Genomic DNA, 24,833 nt, shown 5'->3' with positions numbered 1-24,833 from the left:
CTGCAAATTTAGTCAGTCAGAGGCCACTGACTTTGCCTTTGACTTCAGAGAAGTAAATGTCAAAAAGGACCTGTCCCAGAACCAATTCCGGAGGGACTCCGCTTGTGACTGGCCTCATTGTAGAGGAGGCCTCCCCAATTCTAACTTCTTAAGTTCTGTCTGTAAGTCCTTTGGCTATCTGCTGGGTAACATAAGGGTTTATACCTAACCTCTTGAGTTTGTCAACAATGCAGGAGTCGAGTATTGTGTCAAATGCCCTGGCCTGGTCAAGGTAGGCAGTGTGAACCATTTTGCCCTCATCCATTGTTTTGGTGACTTTCTCAAAGACATCCACCAGGTTGAGTAGGCATGACTTGCCCTTGATGAAACCAAACTGGGCTGGGTCCAGTGTCTGGAGGTTTACTCTGTCATTATTGATCATTTCCATGATAATTCTTTCCTTGGCTTTACATCCGAGACTAGTGAGACTTACGGGTCTGTAGTTTCCAGTGTCTGTAGATGGCCCACCTTTGTGCAGTGGAATGACTGTTGGTGTTCTCCATTCATGAGGCATGAAGCCAGTTTAGAGGCTACAGTTAAATAGCAATTTTAGAGGGCCTGATAGGATAGGTCATGTTTCATGCTATTTAGAAGGCATCCTGGGATATTGCCTGAGCCTCTTGATGCATTGTTCTTGGCCTTAGAGAGAGCATTAAAGACCTGCTCCCTAGTGATAGCAGAGGGAGTTAAATTTGATGGTATTTCGTGAGGGAAGGTTGAGGAGAGAAGAGGGTAAAGTTGGAGATGAATTTGTCGACCAGTAGGTTTGCTATATCTTCTGGCTCTATATAGCTGGCCGCATTTACAATGAGTTCTGCACACAATTGTGTATTGTCTTTGAAGTTGCGGACATAGCTATAAAATGCCTTGTGGTTTTCCTTGGCCTGTGAGGACAAATTTACCTCAAATTTGGCTTTAGTAGACTTTATTTGTCCTCTGAGTTGTTTGTTTAATTTGATGACAGTACATCTATCTTGCTGGGTGCTGCACCCTCCTAATTTTTGCCATGTGTGTACTGTTTGTTTCAGCTGATCATATTCTGACTGGTATCATTCAATGCACTGCAGGGGAGCCTTCCCCTTTGGGAACAGTACATACCTGTGTATGCCTAATTTTTGTTGCAGTCCTCTGTGGTGTACTTAAAATGCAGGAAACTTGCAGTATGAACAGGCTGCACTGTTTACTAACCCAAGTTCTGGAGAACATTCTCAGGGAAAGCAATAACTAGCCACATCCACATGCAGGAATAAGCACATTTATCCTGATCCAGCTAATATGAAATTCAGTGACACTGAAAAAATAAGGTTGTGACTCAACTCATTTGATGTAGTTGTGAGATACTGATTTGAACTGTGTCATAGCTTTGAATGATAATACATGGGTGATATCTATGTGCTTCAGTCATCAAGCCAGGTGGAAATTTGCAGAGGTAAGAGTATTTTGTCTTTTGATCTATATTCCTCTAGTTCTAGTAAGTGAGAAATAATTTAGACTATCTAAACCAAAGTACTGTAGAATAACATCAGAAAAAAAAAGCATTTGTGTACAGGCTTGTAACTAATTATTAACCTTGTTTTCATTTGCAGCAACGCTCTACTGTTGCCTCTATGATGCACAGACAGGAGACTGTTGAATGTCTGAAGAAATTTAACGCAAGAAGAAAATTAAAGGTAAGACAGGTGTGGTGGAATGCTTAGAACCCCGTCATTTTGTAATACAGACAAACCCTGTGTTTCCAGCATTTTTGAACTTTAAATGCATTCTGTTTCTTGTGGATATTACACATTCTTGCTGATTTGTGCTAGATGATCTGTACTAAACAGAGTGATGTGTTTGTTTTATGAATAATTGACTCAAGTTTTATTTAGATGCAAGAACTGTTATATATTACAGAAGTGCAAATTCTTTACCGTCCATGACCAGGACATCCAAAACTTGGTCTATTAATCTAATAATGCTAATATTATTGATAAAGGTGAGTAGTTCCCTGCTTCTTTCTCTCTCCCTCCCCCCTTGCCTGCACATTGAGAAATATACAAACAAGCTGATGGAAGAAAAGTAGTGGTCTTTTGAGTCCATCCATATGTTGTAGTTGTCAGTGGAACAAGTGGATACCCATGGGTGTTTTGTGTTCCTTTCTTCTCCAACCCTTCTTCTACCTGTCACTTATTCTTTACATTCATAAAGCTCCTTGTATTTAAGCACCCCTCCCTCAGTCTTAGACATCATGACACTTTCTTTAGAATTGTATCTCCCTTTGTCCTTGATTAGTCTCTTCCTCTGCTTTTCAAGCCTGCCTCATCTGTTCTATGACTTGTGTTCGTATTTAATTTTTTTGCTCTCAAGGAACACTGTCAGTGTTCTTGGTATTTCCTAATACTTCTAGCCCCACACCAGTACCCCCTCATCATTTTTGAGGTTGTCCATTATGTTGATCATCCTGGTGTCGTCTCTTAATGGTCTAGTCAAGATTTTGTTAATGATGTCTGGTGTCTCAAAGATGGTAGCTGGCTACATATGTTTTGTTGTTCTCTTGCTGTACATGAGCAAGTGTTTACATAGGGCTTTAAAGTTGTCTGCTTATCGATTCATTTGTTGTTATGAAGTATCAGACCTATAGACACATTGTCAGTCTGTTTTAACTACTGAGCTGTGTGTTAGTGGAGTTTTAATGTGTCAGGTCCTTTCACTAATTTTGTCAGGATGGTTTTTCAGAAAGGTGTTTTTCCATAAATCAGAACTTTGAAATTACTGATACTGCTGCAAGTCTTCTGTGTAGTCCAAGTCCATTGTGCTTTGGAATCATTTTTCTTTTCTGAAGACAATTTTACAGTTCTTGCTGCTGTAAAAGCATAGATAGTATGTTTGTGCTTTGCCTGAGGAGATGTAGGTAAGGATAGTGCTACTTTTCCAACATCGGGTTGTTAGTTTTGTTTTGGTGAACTAGGCTTGCTTTTTGAATTTTTTTTTTTTTAGCTCTGTGATTGGTCTGGGACTGAGGTTTGTGGTGCATGCTACACAGTCTGTAGTATTGCTGGATGGAGTTTTGAATTCTACCTGTTTGCTTGGCCCTAAATTTATGACCAGGTTGTCCTGAAGACATGGTTGTTGTCTGGATCTATACTCTGTGGACTGACTCTTAAGAAGTGTCCTGAAAAATGCAAGCCAAATCACATGATGTGGCTGTGGAAGTGACTGAAAGTGTATCCGTTTCATTATGTTTTTACTTTTCCTCCGCATATTTATCTTCAGTTATTCTTACATAAGTTGTGACATTGGGGTTCGTGTGGATACAATATTTGAGATTTTCGTATGGAGGGAGCAGTAGCAGCAGCAACTACAGTTCCGAGAGAACGAACCATGGATGCTAATACTAGGATGAGAGGTTTATTAACGAACGCACAGAATCCATTGATGAATGTTGATATGAGTGAAATGGAGCATGATATTACGACAAGTAAAGGTAATGAACAGAATATTCAGCAATTGAAAAGGGACATCGAGAATAATGTATATAAATTTAAACGCTTGCAATGCCAGCGCTTCCATTTGGAAGCTTGTCTGAGTCTGAACATTGTTCCTAGGGGACTCAGAGTATTAAACATGCCGAGTTATGGGACTGTATACGGACTTATTAGTCAAATGGCAGCAAATAAATCTAAACACTAGCAAAGCGTACATGAACTGTTAATAGAATACTTTGAACCTGTCGAGAATGATTTGTGTTCTGAAATAATGCGACAACAAGATGACCTTTTTGAGCTATATGATGATGGCTCAACAGAGGTCTTTTTACAAGAAATGATTGAGAAGGTCCAGAGGTACGAGAAAAGACTGCTTGATTACAACAAGAAAAAACTTTCCAGAGACTTGGATGACTTTAAAAAACAGAATGTGTTCATGTGGCCTAAGGAAAGTATCAGTGAAGAGGGAGTGGTTGGAATACAGCGCCCTGATAGGAAACAGGGTACAGGACAACAAAGAGCATTGGCTGATAGGGGCGTCATTACAAATATGACTGAACCTATCAGAGGGCGTATTAACAGATCTGATAAGACATCGCAAAGTGAGGAGACGGGTGCTGTTACGGACTTAAATGTTGCAACAGCCTCCAATGTTTTGGTTTCTCCACAAGCGACGGGTTCTGTTTATTCAACACCCATGGAAACATTGGTTAACAGCGAAGACACGAATGAGCGAGGTCATACTGAAGTGAGGAGGCAATTATTGACGGAGGGGGTACCGAAACAACAGTTTCCGTTTTTTCCACTTCCCATAAGAGTAGGCAGAAAGAAATCAGTGGATATGGACAATCAGAGAGGCCAGAAACGGAAGGAAGCACCTTATCAACAGGTGCGCACAATAAAAAAGATGTGGACACAAAGAACTTATTATGGAATATCTCAAGGTATGTTCTGTCTGATACAGAGACTGGACTTTTAAGCAAAGGACTTGGGTTCATATTGACTAACAATATAGACGTGAGTGAAGCTATCATTTCTGTGCGTATATTTGCAAGAAATTTAGCATTGAAAATGTCAATAGGTATGAATGAACATAATAATATGATGTTTAAGAAGAAAAGTTCTTTTTTACCGCAATTACCTAGTAATGTTGATGTATTTGTAAAAGCTTTTGAGAATACTGTTTATGGTGATTTAACTTTTAATTTAGGACTAACTGAAACGAACACGAACATGGCAGAAATGCAGGCATTAAATAATCTTAAGAACAATGTTGACATAGTAATAAAACCTTTGGATAAAGGTGGACCAATTGTTATCATGGACTCCACCTATTATCTAAATTCAATGTTTGAAATGCTTGAATCAGATGCCTATGAGAAGACAGACATGGTAGAAGTTAACAGAGTGATTGAGGGTGTAAATAGGGCGTTAGAGGAATGCTTTAACATGAAAGTTTTGACCGAAGAGTTATTTAACTACTTCAAGGTAGAGTATCCAGTAATACCACGGTTAAATGGCCTCCCGAAGATACATAAGCATCCGACCCTCACTAAATTTAGACCAGTGGTAGCGGGTGCAGGGTGGGTGACGCAGGCTATTTCCATTTATTTGGATTATGAGTTAAAAAAAGTGTTAACATCATATGAACAGGTATTGAAAGATACAGAGCATTTTATGAACGATTTCTATGATTTTATACAATCATGTGATGATATAACAAATTTGATCTTAGTAACCCTAGACGTCGAGTCACTCTTTACTAGTATACCAAATGGGCTAGGAATAAATACAGTGAGTAACTTGTTACATACTAAAGGAGGGATGGACAATCTTAAAGCAGACTTTTTATGTTTTTTGCTAGGGATTTTATTAGACAATAATGTTTTCCTGTTTCATGACAAAATATATAAACAAAAGAAAGGTGTGGCGATGGGCACGAGTTGTGCTAACGCATACGCCAGTATAGTTATGGTTGCATGGGAGAAGGAAAATATAATGAGTAAAGACGAAGTGTTATTCCATCGACGTTTTGTGGACGACCTTTTTTAGTATGGAAAGGCACTGAGAAAGAATTAATGAATTTCTTTGATTGTATAAACCAAACTAGTGAGTTTTTGAAATTCACTATAAATCAGTCATATAGAGTTATTAACTTTTTAGATGTTACACTAACTAAGAATGGACAAAATATAACAACTAGCGTTTATAGAAAGCCCTGTTATTGCCCTACTTTTTTGCATCGTACTAGCATGCACAACCCAGTTTTGTTTAACAACATAGTGAAGGGCCAGGCATTAGACTGGCCAGATTATGTTGTGATGATAATGTATTGACATCTGAATTATCAAAGTTAAAGAAAGACTTTATGACCAGAGGCTATGAGGAGAAAGGCATAGACCGTATATATAAACAGATACATGCTGTTAGGAATACACAAGCAAAACCATATTACTCGAGAAGGAATGTTAAAAATAGAACTCCAAATGACAGTGGTTTGAGGTTAGGTTTTGTTATGCCCTATGGTAGCAACATTAATAGGGTGAAGGAAGCCATTGAGAGTAACTGGAATATATTAATGGTCGATGAAAAAATCAAGAGTATGTTTGGGGAACGTCCAAAATTTGTATATAGGAATAACACGACTTTGAGGCAACAGTTGTGTTATCGTAACAATTTTTCAGGATCTAGTAATGAAGAATTAAATATTCCAAAGTATATAGGAACCAAGAAATGCAGTGGTTGTAGTCAATGCCAATACATTGATGAATCTAGGTTCTTTAGGCACCCAGATATGGGACGCCTATGGGAATTAAGGGTAAATGGTTCATGTGCATCCAGGAATTTAGTTTATGTGGCCCAATGTCAAGCATGCTATTGTTATTATGTAGGAAAAACTAATCGCTCATTAAGAGAACGAATTAGAGATCATATTTATTGTATTGCAAGAAGAGAAAATTACAGTGCAATAGCGAAACATGTATTGAATGAAGGAGAAACACATAAATTTACTTTTCAAATATTACATATTAAATATGTGAACATGAGGCTAGGTAACATCACGAATGACACGGAATGTGCAGAATTGGAATGGATTTTCCGATTAGGTGCACACAGAGGTAGGGGACTCAACGATAGTGTATCAATTAAACCCATTTTAAAAGCTAGGACACTCAGATAGGGTTTAGATCTCATCTAATAAGCATTGATTAATGGTCACATACATTATTAGTATATTATTATGATTACATAATTTTGTAAATATTTATAAATATTGTTGACTTTTATCAAGAATAGAATAGTCATTTTAAATGTAACAGAGTATTTTATGATTGTATTCATGAATTTTTAATAACACAGATGTAATGTTTAGTATAATATAAGACGTGGTACTAAGTTTTAAGGACATATTACTTTAAATATGGTGCATTAATTAATTAATCAATTTAAATGTTTAAATATTTTATATAAGTGAGCGCGTTAGAATTGTTAATTGTTACGTCTGAGGAAGCGGTTAGAAGTCCGTGAAAGCGCTTACGTTTGTCCTTTTTGTTCCTGTGTTGTTCATTAAATTCTGTTTTTGTACGTTAGCAAGTGGATTTATTGAATTTTCAACGCTTTACTACGAATTTGGATATTTGAAAGTGGTTTGAAAGGCAATCTGCTACTACCGGGGGTCTTTTTTTCTTACATAAGTTGTGACATTGGGGTTCGTGTGGATACAATATATATATATATATATATATATATATATATATATATATATATATATATATATATATATATATATATATATATGCATTTATTTTATTTATTTTTTTCCCCCTAAATGCACTTTCGCGAAAAGGCAACTAAGCGAACAGCAACAGGGGCTGTTGCTTAGATCATGGCACAGCGGGGATAAGGGAATATTCCCTTTTCCCCACTGTAGTGCAATCTCAGAGTGAGAATACAAAAGTAGCGGGGGCATGGGGTGCACAGCCCCCATGGGAGGTGCAGGGGGAGGCTTGCTATGATTAGTGTTGTGGGGGGGGGGTCTGTTTTTTTTTCATTTAATTTCTTTTTTGCGAAAGTGCCTTTCAGAAAAAATGCACTTTCGTGAAAAAGAGCTTGCCTAATTAATATATGTATGTCATAGCCCATAGAGAAATATTAGGCTAGCCACCTTGCGGGCCATTTTATGCCTAGCCAATTTCCTTGTCAATGTTGAGAATCAAACCCTGTATTTTGCATCTGTGCTGTAAATACCCTAACCATTATACATATATATGTATATGTATATATGTGTGTATATATATATATATATATATATATATATGTGTATATATATATATATATATATATATATAGATATACATATGTACGTATGCACACACACATCCAGAACTCCTTTTCCCAATTTTTGCACATGGGGTCGGGATATCACTTCAATAGTGACAGTCATCTAGAGCCAAGGTTCACACCGCAGATGGCTAACAGTATGATGGTTGTTCTTCCATACCACACACCCAAACGCACTTACGTTCACACATGTAGCAAGTTCAAAGTTTCCAGTGCACCTACAGCATGTCTTTGGAATGTGGAAGGAAACCAGAGCACCCGGAGGAAACTCATGTGAACACAGGGAGGACATGCAGACTCCACACAGAAGGCACCCCAGCCCAGAATTTAACCAGGGATCCTCTTGCTGTGGGGTGATTTATATGTAATGTAACAGTCAACCAGCTAACTGTATACCTTCTTGGTATTTCACCTTAACAATTGTCATGTGGGTATTAATCTTCATTATACCATGACCCCCCCCAAAACGTGCACGCTGATTGGCCAGCGTGCACATTGTAAATCGAGTTATACTAATGGAAAAAGGTCCGGTCGCCCGGACTTTTTTCCATTAGTATAACTCTACTTTTAAAACACTGTCTCGCTATGTTAAATGGGTTTAACATAGCGAGACAGCTTTAAAATAAGCAACGGAGATCTCCGTTGCTTATTTTAAAGCTGTCTCGCTATGCTAAACCCATTTAACATAGCGAGACAGGTTTAAAAAAGCGGAGAAAGCAAGATCTCCGTTGCTTTTTACTGTTCGCTATGTTAAAGGGGTTTAACGTGGCGAGACAGTTTTAAAATAAGCAACGGACATCTCCGTTGCTTATTTTAAAACTGTCTTGCTATGTTAAACCCATTTAACATAGCAAAACAGTAAAAAAAAAGCAACAGAGATCTTGCTTTCTCCATTGCTTTTGCCCACAGCTCTGATGTACTGCGCAGGCGCACAGTACATCACAACTGCCGCGGATGCCAGACATCTGCGGAAGGGCAGTAAACAGGCATTATACTATGCCATTATTTAAGAAAAGTAGTAGTTTCTTTTCTTAAATAATGTCATGGTATAATAGCAATAACCCACTTCTGGGTGTGGGTAATGCTGTATTTACCCACGGTTGGCTTTGTAAATCCAGCATTACCCACACCCAGGCGTGGGTTATTGCTATACTAACCACAGCCTGTTTTATAGCCAAACACACACACACACACACACACACACACACACACACACACACACACACACACACACACACACAGCTATACATATACATATATTACCTTTTATCCCATGTTGTCATTTAGACCCTAGACTACATTTTGTGTTTGGCTTTCCAAGTAGCACTGCCAAAATAGCCACTTAGCATTAAGCTGTAATTTTATCTCATTATTCATGTCCGAGAGCACTTCCATATCTTACAGCCAGTTCAGCAATTCACCTACTTCTTGGACTGTTGGTGTGATTTGTTGCTTTCCATATCTTTATTATGGCTTTTAGCTTTACCCTCCAACTCAGAAGGTCCCTAAAAAGATAAAATTGTGTATCTAATATCCATACATCTACCCAGATATTCATAACCAGGTCCCCCAGGTTCTCAGATATATTTCCTCAACATCAACCAACACCAACAATCTGTATCCAGTTTGTGCATGCTCCCATCTTCAGACACATCCAACAATAATTCTGTGCTCCTTGGTATGTCGTCTACCTTTTCCAGTGTATAAAAATATTTATGGAGGTATTTCCACCCAAACATGAAAACTGTGAGAGATGGTTGTGTACCTCAAGGCCAAGCAAGTTTGTTCCAGTCCTCCTCTTCTGAATTGATTTGTAAACCCTCTGACTACTTTTCCCTTTCATTCAGCCCCACTACTCTGAATATTTGACTTATCTGTCCCACCATGCTTAAAACTATGTATAAATCCAGCCATTTCACCTCTGCTTTGGTGATACATTTTCTCTGCATAACTTTCAAAAAAATGTAGCTTTAAGGGACCTATAAATTAAAAATTCTTCTTTAGTTGCTTCAGATTGTCTCAGAAATGTTACCATGTTATAAATTCCCCATTCTCTGTTAACTGATCCCATTACACAAAATTGGTCTCTTTTCTGACCACCTCAATAAGTCCTCTTTATCGATGCAATCCTTATAAATCAGTCTAAAAGGAAATGGAAGAAATTCATCTGCTTTCTGTTAAATTTGATGTATTCCATACCCAAGCATTTCTAATCCCCTTTATTAAGGCAGTTCTTTCAATAGCCTCCCAGTTTTCCATAAACAATAATTGGACATAGATCCCTTTTTGCTGCATCAGTGGTCTCAGTATTTCCTTTCAAAACATGTTTAATTATGGCTGATACCATCTATATAACCTAACTAACTGGACCATTTTCTAATATAACTCAGTCTGTCAGGGATGCTTTCCCCCCTTCTTCTGTGGGGAGAACCATCTTGTCATACACTATCCTAGATTTCCTCTTTTACTACTAAAATTGCATTGCCTTGATTTTGCGTTAAGCATAGAAGCCCTGGAATGAGCTGCTGGGACAGACTGCAACACAGAGAGTCAAGTAAGAACATTTTAACTGTCTGAATTCTGTAGTCTGAATTTGACAAGTTGATATTTCCCTCTCTTCACCAAACTCTTAATCTTCTCCATAAGTATTTTATATGAGAGCTCTGCATTACTTACTAAAAGTAGAGCTGCTGTAATTTTGTCACGTAGAACATTTTTCTAGTTCTCTCTCAACAGCATTGATGACATATAATTAGCAAAAAACACTTGCACTTTATACACAATAATTTAATAACTTGAACATTTTGGAAAATCATCTAAAGTCTCAAGAAGTTATGATTTGTGTAATTCCATGTCAGACAACTCGATAAATTCTCAGCAAAAAAATACAGTTTTGTTTCTTGCCCATACCACTTAAATCCTTTTCGTTATTGAAGCTGTTAAACAAGCTAACGATTCAAAGCATACCACAAGCAGCAGTGTCAGATGTGATATCCTTACCAGATCCAGGTAAATTGTTATTGATTTTTAACCATGTTGGTGAATGCCTGTGTACTATCCTTATGAGCTGAATGAAGGACTCTGGCATCCTCAGTCACTCTATTATCGCATCCAAAATAAGACCTGCCAACTTTCCCTGTTAAAATCCCTTTCTGCATCCAGTGGTATTACCAATGGATTTCTACTTGCCTGTGCATGCTAAACAAGTACCAAAGTGTTACATATACTGTCGGTCATTTGTCTCCCTGCTACACAGCCACTCTGATCTTCACTTGTTTGCTGACATTCCCTTGTAATACTTATCAAAGTTCAGCACAAAATTGGTCTGTAGGATGCCAGGGATATTGAGTCCCCCCCCCTTACATAAAACAAGCCACTGCTGCTTCTTTTCAACTTTGAGGGACCTGTCTTACTCTTAACACATAATTAAATAACTTTTTAAGCCTACCTAGGTCCCAGTCCTTATTCATCTCATAGAATTCATCAGGGAGCTCATCCACTGAAGGCAATATGTCTCTCTTCTCTCTGTTAAGTATTTCTCAATGTTTCTGTGTAGTGTATGGGACCATTAACCAGTTTGCTTGCTCCTCATTCAGTTTCATGCACACTAGTTCTTTCGGCCTCATTTCCATCTCTGTCCCCAGTACATCTATATTGTGTTCACTATTCTATAGACTTTCACAGTACTCTCAGAATATTTCCAGAACTGTCAGAGTTCCCACACCCACCTTTCCTGACAGGTTAACGCTAATCTTAATCATTGTTCTGTCACTCCTTGTGTCTTAATTTAATACCCAATTATATTTGTTCCACTGGAGAATATTGGCAAGTATTTTAAGTGTCCCAAAAACAGCAAGCAACCAGGTACCAAAGCAAAAAGACCAGCAATCCACACTAGCACCTCTGTCAGGCGAAGTCTGTTAGTGCTGGTGGTTCTGCAACTGTTGGAATCTGTTAAATAAACGAGTGTTCACTGAAGATTTTATCCATGGCTTAAATGCTTCACCTGACAGAAGTATTTTAAGTGTAAGTTACGTTTTTTAACCATTACTATTTGGTCCAGCAGATACTGTACCCCATCTTTAGTCTTTCACCCATTAGTTCTGTTCTTTGTAATTCATTATCTCTTTACCCAGTAATTCAGTCTACCACACAATCCATATCTTCATAATGCCTTTGTTCTCTTGTCATATTCTGCTGGTCACCGGCTGAACCATTTACCTGACAATATCCATACAAATGCCCAATTTTCTTCTAGAGTTCTGTTTGTACTGTTTATGATAATCTCTTGGGAAGTCCAATGGTTGTGTAACTGTGTCCGGGACTCCTGTTTCAACAGAAGAATTAAATCTTTACAAATTATCTACTGCATTCTTCAGGATAATCATTTGCAAAAAAATTACTTACATTATTGACAACATCATCTGTTCACACACCATATTAATACTCAGCTGAAACTATAGGTTTATCAGTTCTTGAAAATTTCCTATAGATAGGTAAAACATGTACATTTACAGCCACTTGACCCTTCCCAATGATTTCTACCACACCTATCGTAACCAGCATCATATAACACCCCTTAAAGAATTTCCCTGTTTAAGGAGTGGGTTTGTTTCCTGAATAACAGGTCAAATTTTAACACTATGAATAGCAAGCAGCTGAACAGAAAAGAAGCACTATATATAACTGGTAGCCATTGTTCCTTACTGAGATTCCAGAGATGTGTTGGGAGTCTGCTAATTTCAGTAATCTGAAACCTTTAAGTATTGTGGGTTGAATGAAGTGCTAGTAAGGGTTATCTGTATTCCAGTTTAGGTAGAAGTAATTTTTTAGCAATGGTTAATCTGGGTGATGGAAATAAGAGACGTGAGAGATCTTGTAAGAAAACCTAAGTTGAAATATGACTTTAGTAGTGATGTTGTCCACATGGGTTGAAGATGTGTGAGATGAATCATGTGTTAGGCCTAAGTGTTTGTATTCAGGGACATCAAGGATATTTCCTGTGTTGTCCTTAAGTAAAATGGTAGGTACTGTACCAAACTTCTTTTAAGCACCCTGTTAACATTCCCTTTCTAAAGATCCCGTTTCGAACTTCTGTCCAAGAGTGGAAGACCATTGGCATAGTTTTTTTGAAACTTGTTTCAAGTTTTGATTGTAGATGAGGGCATTGGTTATTTGTTGTAAATAGCATACCGTCTGCATATAATGTGAGATTATCTGTTGGTAAGTCTTCAGTTATGTTATTGAGGAATAGACAGAAAAGAAGAGGGCCTAGAACCAATCTTTGGGGTATCCCTGTGTTGAGAGTATAATTTTAAATGATCTTTCAGTAAGATAATTTTAAAACATGTAATAGTGTCTCTAAAGTAATGACTGTGGTTGAGTCTCAAAAGCACAAGTCAACAACAACAACAACAAAAAAAACTGTTGTTAATAGTCCGTCATTCACGTTACAGTAAATATCACTGATGGCAGAAATTAGTGCAGTTGTAGTACTAAAGACATCATGAAAACCATGTTATCGTAAAACTTACTGCTTTTGCTTGATGGAATTTTTGTTTCTATTTTGTTTTGATTCCCGCACTCTCACTGCATAAGATAAGCATATAGTAAAAAGGGTTATGACTGCGTCTCTAATCATAATCAACTTATGTGTTCATGATGTATATATCAGCAACCTGTAGTACAGGGGCTTATTGTCAGGGTTCCGGTCATAACCAGCTTATGTGTGCCAAGAAGTTCTCTAGGAGAGGGAAGCTCAAGAGGTCAGTCTTGGCAGCAATGTTCAGAATACATTGGAGAGGGCTGTGATCAGAGACCCAATCATAATTATTTGTAGTGCATGGGGCATTATCAGCCCCATGTACTACCAGTTACCCAAAAAAACAGTGAGAGAGAGAGAGAGAGAGAGAGAGAGAGAATGTAGAAGTGCTCAAGTGTTTTACCAGCTTTGAAAGACAATAAAGCCCTAGCAAGTGTGGTCATATGGACAGCAGCATACCTCTCACCTTGTTTGCTTAAGAATTCTGGAGAAATTAAAAAAAAATAATGGGGGAGTGACAAAAGATCAAAATCAGGGATAGTTTTAAACTATTGATCCGATGATGCCAATTTTCATTCTGTCCTCAACTGATGGGTTTAGATCTAATCCCTCGGTTCCAACTCGGCCGTTGCTAAAGCTCGTGGCAACCAAAAACTGTCGAGCTTCTCCCTCACCCACAGTGCACCAACCCCAAGTACCTCAGATCTCATTTGCTGCTCTATGTGAAAGACGTGGTGACCATTTTTCTCGAGCAGATAAGTCTTTATTTTTCTGATTTTATCTCCTTTTTTGCAAAAAAAAAAAAAAACTCTAAATACTTAGGTTTCTTAGATTTCTTTATTTCTCTTACCTTGCACTTCACAGTAATTTTCTGATTAATTCATTGTCTATCCCTTTTCTTCCTCTCATACATTTCTGTACCATGAATACTATTGTTAGTGTCCTTTCCTTTTTTTCTACATTTTGTTTAGCTCTTTATTACCATTGCTGGTAATTTTCGTTTATCTCTCTAATTTCCAAAAAAAAAAAAATCCTTTACTTTTAACATCTGATGTTTTCCTGCTAATTGTTCTAAAGTGTCAAAGAAAGAGAAAGGCCTGGCTGGATTTAAGAAATGTGTTGTGTGGGCACAAGACTGCGTTTTTATGCCCACACTTTGTGTGTACTGCGTAGGACCACTTCATCTAGAAGATGACTGCTCCATTTGTCATGCTTTTAACTGTAGAGCACTGGTTGAATGCAAGAATAAGTTGATTTTAAAAGGGTTACTGCCTTCCTCTTCTTTTGGAGAGGCGTTATCTAGAGCTCTGTCCCCTGAGAAATCAAGAAAGCCTAAATCTTCTCTGAGCCCTTCTACATCCTCTTTCAAGGCATTGGAGCAGTGAAAGAAAAGGCCTTCTTCCTACTGACCTCCCCTTCAGATCCCACAAGGAAAAAGTCTACACTTTTGGATTAGACCTCAACCTCAGATCTGAAGCAAAAGAAAAGAGATTAATCGGATCCAAAACTAAAGAAGAAAGATTTGTCAGATCCAACTTGTTTGAATGCGATGCAAAAATCATCAGATTAAGCCTCCAGTATCTCTTACCTCCCAAGGACCAGATACTCTCCTTTGATGGACCCAGTTCCCTCCAGGGTTCCTTCCCCCTTTTCGGAGAGACCTAGGTCCCCTTCAGTTTTTTCCACTTGCTCTTCCAGGAGTCTAAAGGAAGAAAATGTGGAGAGATTGGTGAAAAAAATTCTCTTGGAGCACAGTCTCACGAGTGTTTCTTCAGCTCCTACCCCTTTGGGTCAGGAGGTCCAATCTTCCATTACACCCCCCACAAGTTCCTCCTCTGACTCCTTCCATGGTCTCAGAGTATTTGGATCTGAGCCGCATGGCTTTGTCTGTCTTAGATCCAATGTTTGCTCTCAGCACTTCGGTTTATTCGTATATGGAGAGTTCTCAGAACCGAGACTGCCCTATCGGATTTGAGGTGCTGGAGTTGACTCTGAAGTTATCAGAGCTGTCCCTGCACCTCAGAGCCTTGGGACATTTTAGTTTGGCTCTCAGCAGGTATGGAAGGACCCCAGTACCATTGAACCAGTACCTCAGAGACTTGACAGAATTATGGCAGCACTATAAGATAAGCAGTTTTTGGCAAAAGGGCTGCCTGTTGATGCCATGGTCTTGGCAGTGTCCACTAAGAAGGAACTTGCTGAGGAGTGTTCAACTGTTTATCCCCCCAACAAGGAGTCTCGGGCAATGAACAGGTTTGGAAAGTGTGTCTGTGCTTCTCAGTTGGCTACCTTGCAATCGATTTCTAATTCTTCCAAGAAGCTCATTTTGCACATAGTTGAAAGAACCTCAAGGGCAGCAGGTTCAGGCATTTCCATAAGGAGGCACGCCTGGATTTGCTTATGTGATTTTGCAGAGCCCTTCAAATCTTCGCTTGCCAATGCTTCTTTTGATGGCACATCTTTGTTTGACCCCAAGATAAAAGACACATTATCCAGGTGTGAAAAGGACAGAAAGACCCTGTCTGCCGTGGGCATATGTTTTTCCACCCCTCAAAAATCATTTTCCAGGAATCAATGAGGTAGTGGAAAAATGTCGTTCAAACAGTCCTAGGGACCTTTCCTGGAGGGCGTAAATGCAGTGCTGGAGAGACCCAGTCATAATTCTTTGTATCTGTTCTTTGTACTACCCTTTACAGAAAAAAGTGTAGTTTTCAAGTACACTGGTTTCTACTTCTGTTAAGATGCACACAGTGCCTACTACTTTGTAAACAAGTTGCAAAACACACCACAAAAATTACACCATCTGATTTCTCAGAATTTTTGTAACGTATTTGTTACCCAGGTAAGCCCACTGGATAGAAGGGTCCTTTTCTGTGGTGAGCTGCGAGTATTGTTTGGTTAAGTGACTTACTGAACGTTGCACAGTAGCCAGATGGAGGTGGAAGGAATCAAACTCTGTAGCCTTGACTACAGGTAGTGGTTTGTTAATAGCATTAAGTTTGAATCCTCAGTTCAAAACTCTTTTATCGATACAAAGGTCTAGGTTCGCATTTTTTTTTTGCTGGGGACAAGGGGTCTCCATCACCACAGTTCCAGTCTGCTTGCAATGCAGACCCTCAGTCTATAGCTGAAGACCTACTTTTGTCTGAAACTGCAATAAACCACAACAGCTTACATTTTCCCAAAGGTCCCTTTAAATTGTTTTAATAAAGAAATAAAATTAAAAAGTATCATCCTCTTACATTAGTTTTCACAGTTCATCATTGCTTCAACAGAGGTGAAAGACATAGGACAACTGGTTGTATCATATTTTTGTCGAATGGTTTGACTGGTTGCATAACCAATGAGAATTACTTTTTCACATCCTTACAGCATAACTAAAATGATTTGAATACTATTTATTGCTGTTGAACTGTGAAATATAGTAACTTGTATTTTACCCAAGTAAGTAGGGTATATGTTCTCGTTAGTTTAGCATAGGAACGGGACTGTGATGGTGACAAAGTATACATTTTAGCTACTTTGAGAGTGAGATGTAAACCAATGAGAATGTAGTATAGTTATCTTTTGTGGGGATTTTTGTAAGTAGTGGAGTCTTTTTCTTGCCTTGTAGTTATTTCCTTTCATATTTTTCCTAGCCCATCTTTAATTTCTAAATTAAAAACAGCACTGAGATTTATTTTTGACTTGGTGCAAATTTCCTTCCAAAATGTCAGTGCAGACAGAGTTTATATTTTCTGTCATTTTTAAAATGTTGCTGTTTTAGTACTAGATGAACATGAAGTCACAATAAAAATAAAATCATTAACCAACTGGTCAGGTGAAATTGATAGATGTTCATCATATCAATCACTGCTGCAGCAGCTTTAGCTGCATGGGTTGTACCCTGCCAAGGATATAACAGCAGGACAGCTTCCAAAGTTTCAGGGCACCTTCCACATGCCAACACTGTTGAGCAGCTCGAGATGAGCTGACTAAAAGACAAGATTGGGTATGAAGTTCTTTAGAGCTTTACTGCCTCCAAATAGTATGCTCCTCTGAGGCTTTTGAGGATCAACGGTCAGCTTATGATTTCCATTGGTGGGAGATAAGTTCCCTTTTGGGGGGGGGGGTTACATATTTTTTTAATTTTGTTAATGTTTTATTACTTTCCTCTTCAGGAATATTATTATAAAGCTAAGAGTGTTGTGTTTTAACTGTCTCAAGACTGTAACATACTTTCAAATGGAGCCGTTTTCTTCTGACAGTTAAAAAGTGGTGTAAAATAAATGAAAACATTTTTTGTGGAGAAACTGAGTTGATTTTACATTTGTGTGGCTGGCATAGTGTTGTAAACTGGTGTATATTGTGTTTTTACTGTCAACAAAAGTAATTTTTGTGGACTGGTAATGTTACTGGACATTGCTTCTTGTCTTCCACTGGAAAGAGGCACCATTTTTGGCTTGACCATGGAACAGACTATCGTTCCCATGGTCTGTACTTTTTCCAGCCACAGAAAGAAAAAATTAAGCCAACAACCTTTGCCACCACAGCAGGCTAACAGTTTGCATCAGTTGCAGATGGTGACTCTGCTGTGGCCACTTGTACTTTAGACAAATCATCTTTTACCCCTGGAACCCTCTGTTGTAGCACCTGAAGCCATTATGGATCAGGGATTAGCCACATTCTGTGGAGATGTTGGGGTCTCTTCCATGAGCAAGTGGGAGAGCCAGTCTTTTTGGTTCTGGGAGAGGAAACAGGGAGGGTATAATTGTTGTGTCAGAACACTGTGTTTATCCCTGGGCAACCTGCTGCTGTCATTAGTTACAAGGTTGGTCTCATTTATCCTGTCAAAAGGAAACAGAAAACCAAGCATGTATCTCCTCCTCCTCAATTTCCTTTGGTTAGGAGTAGTCTGCTGGTTCTGGCTCAGGGTTTAATTCAGGCTACTAATCATTCTTGTAAAGTAGTTTCTGGTAAAAGAAAGATGGATTCCTCTGTTCCTGAAGAGATCCATGATTCTGAATCTGAACAGGAAGATGCAGGGACAGGTAAAGGAGTTTCATATTTCTGATTCAGACACAGAGGAAGAGCTCAGTTTCTAATTCTCTCCCTGGAGGGTTCTCTTTCTCAGAGACTGTTGCTAGAATGTGCCAGTGTTTTCAATGGAAGAATGCTGAGGTTTCTCAGTCCCTCAGGGAATACTATGAGTTGTTACAAAAGGATTTTCCAGAACCTACATCTATTTCCCCTATTCTGTCTGCTTTAGAGTATGTGTGTGTTACTGGCTGCAATTTTTCTGATAGACAACTGCAACTAAGAAGACAGATAGGATGTATAAAGTTCCTCAGTCTTTTAAATTTTTGTATACTATTCCCAGTCCTGACCCAGCAGCTATAGCTTTAGCTGATCCCACTGCCGCTAAGCACTTAGTCAATTCCAGTCTTAATCTTTCTGATAAGGATGGGAAAACTATTGATTGGTATGGGGAAAAGTGTATAATTCTGAAACTTTGATTTTCAGAATTTTGAATTGTCAGGCTCATATGTTAAAATTCTGTCAAATTATGAAAGTACAAGGAATGTTTTATCTGCACTTCTGAGGAAAAAATCTGCTTTAAATAACTTAATTTCTTCTGTTGCACAGGTTGCTGCTACTCATTGTTCACAGTGTGTGTATGACTGTTGATACTTCTTCTAGGGCTATGGCCACTGGTATGGTTTTAAGAAGGTTTCCATGGCTGCATTCACTAAACGTCACAGATGATATTAAAAATCAGATTTTAAATTCTCCCTTGGATAGAGGTTTAGTGTTTGACCTCTTTGGTGATAAAAAAGTGTGATGAAATGGGCAAGCTGATCCAGGGAATCTCTTAAGATTTTTTCATCTCTCCTTTTTCAAATTTTCCAAGAGATTTTCTATCTTCTCATTAAAAAAAAATAAACAGTGTCAACACAATACAGGTAAACATACATTTAAGAAGTACCAGCAATGGGGTTCCAAAAAGAAGTCTTGAAACTCTCAAAATCAAGTGTCAGGAATCTCTTCGGTGAGACATCTCTTACACAAGCTGGGATTCCAAGAGACCAATCAAAAGTCTTGAGTCCTTGACACAGGATTGTGTTGCTGGGATGTTAACTAGACACCTCAGTTCAAAGAGCTTTTCTTCCCCACCCCCAAAAAAAAAAAAAACAAAAGAAATTTATCTAGATCTATTTCTAAGGTTTTCCATTCAGGTATTAGTCACTGCGAGGAAATACCTCAGAATATTTGGTCTCATGGCATCTATGATTGTCATGATATCCCTAGCAGTCACATGAAAAAGTTACAATAGTATCTGAAATCTCTCTGGTCACTGCATAAATCTCATTGCTGGGGTTTGTGAGAAGAAAAATATTTTGTTGGAGATAACAGATATCCTTAAAATCCAAGTCTCTCTTTCTCTTTCCCTGCACACTAGCCATGTGTGCTTGGGATATAGCTTCACAGCACAATCTCACTGTTGACAATGCTTGACTGTCGCAGATCTTTTCTCACACAATCTGTCCACCTCTTTGCTGGATGCCCTTGTTTTCTCTTACTTTCTTCCTGTCTGTCCCAAATCCTCTTCACTAGATTGTCTTCTGCTTTTCTGCACATGTGGCTTAACCAGTATGATCTGTTCTCTTTGATCTTTTCTGCAATTGGAGCTCCTTTGGCTTCTGTTATGTTTTCGGTTCTTCACCTGTCCCACAGTGTGCATCCTACCACCAGTCTCAGGCACTTCATTTTCATCACTTATAGATTTCTCATTTGCTCTGCCTTTACTGCCCAGGTTTTTGTACCATACAGTAGTACTGGTCGCACCACTGTTTTTGTACACCTTACATTTCAGCTTCATTGGCATTCTTCTGTCATACAGTACACCTGACACTCTATGCCAGTTGGCTGCAGCCACTCTGATTCTAGCTTTGACTTCTTCATTCAGACCTCCTCTCTCCTCAACCACCCTTTACAGATACTTGAAGCTGTTAACCTGTTTCACTGTCGTCTTTTATCTCAATTCTCATCTTCTTCTGGTTTCCCCAATTTGCTGCCATTACCACTGTCGTATCTTTACTTAGTTTCATCCCATGTGCCACCAGTTTTGCCTTTCATTCCTCTATCCTTTGCTGAAGTTCTTGCTCAGAGTTTTCCTGTAATGTCATATTGTCTGCATTCAGCAACTTTGTTGATCTGTACCCTCCAACCTGTTTCTAATATAATCCATCACCAGTATGAGCAGCTGTGGGCTCAGAGCCGAACCTTGATGTACACCCACTCCCACTGGGAAACTCCTCTGTGAGCCCGAACACTGTTTGTTCTTGAGTCATTGGATCTTTGTACATAGCCTGCACTAATTCTGCCTATATTTCTGGGACTTCAACCATCACAGGACTGCCCAAATCAGCTTTTTTTGGACCTTGTCATTTGCTTTACCCAAATCTAGGAATGTCCAATTGGACCATTTCCTCATCTCTAGCTTCTTCTTACTTGTCAGTCTGACTGCAAACATTGGATCAGTTGTGAGCATCCTGATCTGAATCAGAACTGTTCATCTCCCATCTTACTTTCTTTTACTCTGTGTATCTATCAGTCACCCTCTTCAGCACTTTCATGTGATGTGACAGGAGTTTGATACCTCTGTACTGCCTATAGTTGTGGATGTCCCCTTTGTTCTTGTACTTCGGTATGAGTGTGCTTATTTTCCAGTCACCTGGGATGTGCCTTTCTCTCCACACTGCTATGAGTACCCTCGGGAGCCATTTCTCCCCTATCTCACCCAGCATCTTTATCATATCTTCTATGACCCCATCCAATCCTGCTGCTTTCCCAGACTTCATCTTCCTTAGTGCTGCTCTTACTTCTTTTAGTGTGGGATTCTCTTCTTTCATCATTAGCTGTGTCTGGGGCAGTACAGTTTCTGTGGGGCTTCTTCATTTAGAAACTGCTTGAAGTATTCATGGAAGAACAAGGGTGTTTGATGCACCCCAACATCAATCAACTTCAGCTGACTGCCTGGGTGACAGGGTCTTAATTCCTTTTAGGTGCCTGTTTACTGTGGATGTGCAGCAGGTACTAATGGAGGCAAGAAAGCCTGCTACTAGAAGATCATATATTAGTAAACAGAAAAGGTATTCTAGTTGGTGCACACAATGTAACCAACACCCATTCGGGGTATTTGTTCTCTGGTTCTACAATATTTGTGTGACTTACTGTCCCATGGCCTTTCTTATTCCTCTATCAAGGTTCATTTATCGACCATTTCAGCATGCCTGCCCATGGATCCTCCACTTTCAGTGCTGGCTGATGTCAAAATGTTCTTGAAATAGGTTTTGCATAAGAGGCCTCCAGGAAAACTGGTGGCCTTTCCTTGGGATCTTAATTTTGTGTTAAAGAAATTAACACTCGCTCCATTTGAGCCAGCTAATCTGGCTGACTTTTGGTTCTTAACATGTAAAGCAGCTTTACTGATGGCTCTGACCTGTGCAGAGAGGCTGGGTTTCTTTGAGAATTAATCATTCTTTTATGCCTAAAGTGATATCCAAGTTTACTTTAAGCCAAACTGTCTATCCCCTCATTTTCTTTTCTGGATTCCATACCTTGGATGTCTACAGACAACTCGGGTACTATCTTGACAGAACCAAATCATTCAGATCTTCATATCAGTTGTTCAGTTCTTATGAAGGTAAGAAATGACAACCTGTGTTAAAAAAAAAACATTTCCAAGTGGTTTGTCTGAGGCTATTATCTTGTTGTTGTACTCACCATGTTAAATGTATTCTAGGTAGGGTCAAGGCCTACTGTACCAGGGCTTTGGCTTCATCTATGGCTTTTTGGAAAAGTTTGTTTTCCTGAAGTATTCTAGAAGCTACTACTTGGTCCTCTGTACATACCATTACAAAGCACTATAAGCTTAATCCTATATCTAGGTCTACATCAAGCTTTGCTTGAAACATTTTCTGGAGGCTCATAGACTCTCCTTCCACCTTCCAAATGTAATTGGGCAAAGTAATCTATCCATATAGCTAAGGCTGCTGCAGCAGTGATCGGTATGATGAAAGTAGTTCAGTTGTGTAAGTTAAAGTTACCCATAACAGCAGATGTTTGATCACTGCTGTACTAGCCACTCCCTCCCCCCATGCCCCTTATTTTGTGGTGTGATTTTTAGGCCAGGGTGTAGACATTTATTTTTTGTTGTTCCTAGCATTGTTCTTTGAGAGCTCAGCCTCCCTATCTCTGCTGGCAGGAAAGCTGTGAAGGGATTCACATCCAAACTTATCTTTTAGTCAGCTCAGCTTGAGCTGCCTTACAGTTGGGGCATGTGGAAGGTGCCATGAGGCTTTGGAAGCTGGCTGGCTGCTATATCCTTGGCAGGATGTAACCTATGTAGCTAAGGCTACTGCAGCAGTGATCATTTGAACACATACTTGCCCAATTGTACTTTTCTGGTGGGATTACGGGGACACAGTTGAATTTTGTGCATGTAGTGATTTGCTTGCATATGCTTTCATTATAACTTACTGGCTAAAACATTCTGCAAGCTTTGGACCATATAAACTCACCTGCTTCAACAGTAATCTTGGGAAATAATAAGAAGCAAAAACATTGATCTAAATAAGCTTGATGGTAGTCCATTGTGACATTCTTTTCTTGCATGCAGTCATTGGTCTAGGGATGGCATCACACAGCCGATATCATTTCTGCTGTGAGAGGATGACACAATGGTTGGGCAGGGAGTGGACAAACAGATCTCTGGAAATCATAATTTAAAGGGGCCACTCAGAAATTCTATGACATCCTTTTATTGTAGGCTTTCTTCAAATACCAGACTGTTGAGAGGTATGACTTGTATCTCCACTGCCCTTTTCCTGTTGACTGGCATACTTATAATGTCTGATTTTTTTGTTTGTTTTTTTTTTTTTGTTGTTTGTTTTGTAAACAGCACTTTTAATTCCTTAATTTCATACAATGAAAGGATGTGCCATGCCTTTGTCACATCATCCATTAACCACATACACCTTCCATCAGCGATTCTTACTTTTGTTTCATATAGCTGTATCTTTAGAATATACTCTAAGAATGTAAAGGCTGAATTCAAAAATTCCTTTGGCATTTGCATCAGCTGTTCTGTGTTATTGTAAATTTTTATATATACATTCATATGTCTGTGTATGTATATATTATGTGTGTGTGTGTGTGTGTGTGTGTGTGTGTGTGTGTGTGTGTATATATATATATATATATATATGTGTGTGTGTGTATGTAAGTGGTACTTATGTGCACATGCTTATGTACATTATAGGTATCATTTATTTATTTAGATAAAAAAAACTCATTGTGTTTATTTCCTAGCTCTTTGTTGATTTTTTCCCCTTGTTGTCATATACCTTCTTGTGGGTCGCTGTTGACTCCTTTGTGGACTTGCTGTTCCTCTTCTTCCTAAATGCCCTTCTCTTTTGTCTTGTCCTTCCTTCTTTTTGTAATGCATGTACTCTTTGCAGTCAGTGAACTCCTTATAACTCATTTCTTTAACAGGGTCATTGCTTCTGCCTGTGGCCATTCCTTAATGGTATGCCACTTTCTTAACTAACAGTTCATGATCCCTTATAATGTCCTAGATCTGTATCATCTAAGCCTTGTCTCTGTATCCTACTAAGGGGGAGTTCAAAATCCATGTAGAATTAGTGTTATCTAGTAGTTCCCATACCTGTTTTTATCTCATCTCAGATACTTTACCTCTGTGAATACAAACTTTGGTTTATTAGCCTAACATGTTAGTGTCCTTCCACTCTGCTGTCTCACCCATACCTTACTGTTCTGTCTGTCATAGTTTCTTAACCACAGGACATAACCCCCTACTCTGTCCTACTATACCAAGCTCCTAACCTTCACTGTTACTTACATAACCTGTGACATAACACTTTCACTCTCCATTGATTAATATGTAACTGAATAATTTCAACCACTGTTTACTTTTTCAAACCAAAAATGTGTGTAGTCACTGTTGACTCTATTAAAATGTATTTTGTTTACTTATATCCCAGCAGATTAAGCTATCCACTTAGAAGATGTGTAAATTTCATGATACTGTTAAAACATCATTCTCAGTTGTTTGGTTGTGATGCCAAAGGAAGCTGTGTAGTAATTCTAAAATTTCTAAATTGTCACTTTAGAAGGACACTGTGTTATGTGTGGTGTAAAAAGAACTATATAATTCTGGTCTTGATCCCTGTGAAAAATAGAACTGCAGGGTGTTGAACTTTGTGACATCATAGACCAAAGAAAAAGACGTAGGTAAATCAAGTTACTGAAACCTTTAAAATGTGGATACAAGTATACACTGATGCCACTGGAGCGAGGGTTTGTCCTTCATGATCTGTACTGTCTGCCTCAGTGTCATAGCTAGTTATGTGCTGCTGCTGTTCTTCCCGTTTCATCTATTTTCT

The 24,833-nt window shown here is 38.7% G+C and overlaps 1 protein-coding gene across 21 annotated transcripts in view; it reads left to right on the top strand.

Annotated features, from left to right (window-relative positions):
- The window catches only part of CAMK2D (calcium/calmodulin dependent protein kinase II delta), a 1,797,486-nt gene that overhangs the window by 1,402,108 nt on the left and 370,545 nt on the right, over positions 1-24,833 (top strand). For all 21 annotated transcript variants that reach the window (XM_044061588.1, XM_044061589.1, XM_044061587.1 and 18 more), the window contains exon 11: positions 1,626-1,709. In XM_044061588.1, the coding sequence (XP_043917523.1) occupies positions 1,626-1,709 (84 nt within the window). The remainder of the gene's footprint in view (positions 1-1,625; positions 1,710-24,833) is intronic.

This window comes from Protopterus annectens, chromosome 2.part0 (genome assembly GCF_019279795.1).
Source record: "Protopterus annectens isolate FY-2018-M chromosome 2.part0, PAN1.0, whole genome shotgun sequence".
Lineage (NCBI taxonomy): Eukaryota > Metazoa > Chordata > Ceratodontiformes > Protopteridae > Protopterus > Protopterus annectens.
The sequence above is the reverse complement of the archived record's forward strand: the minus strand, read 5'-3'. Positions and strand labels throughout refer to the sequence as shown.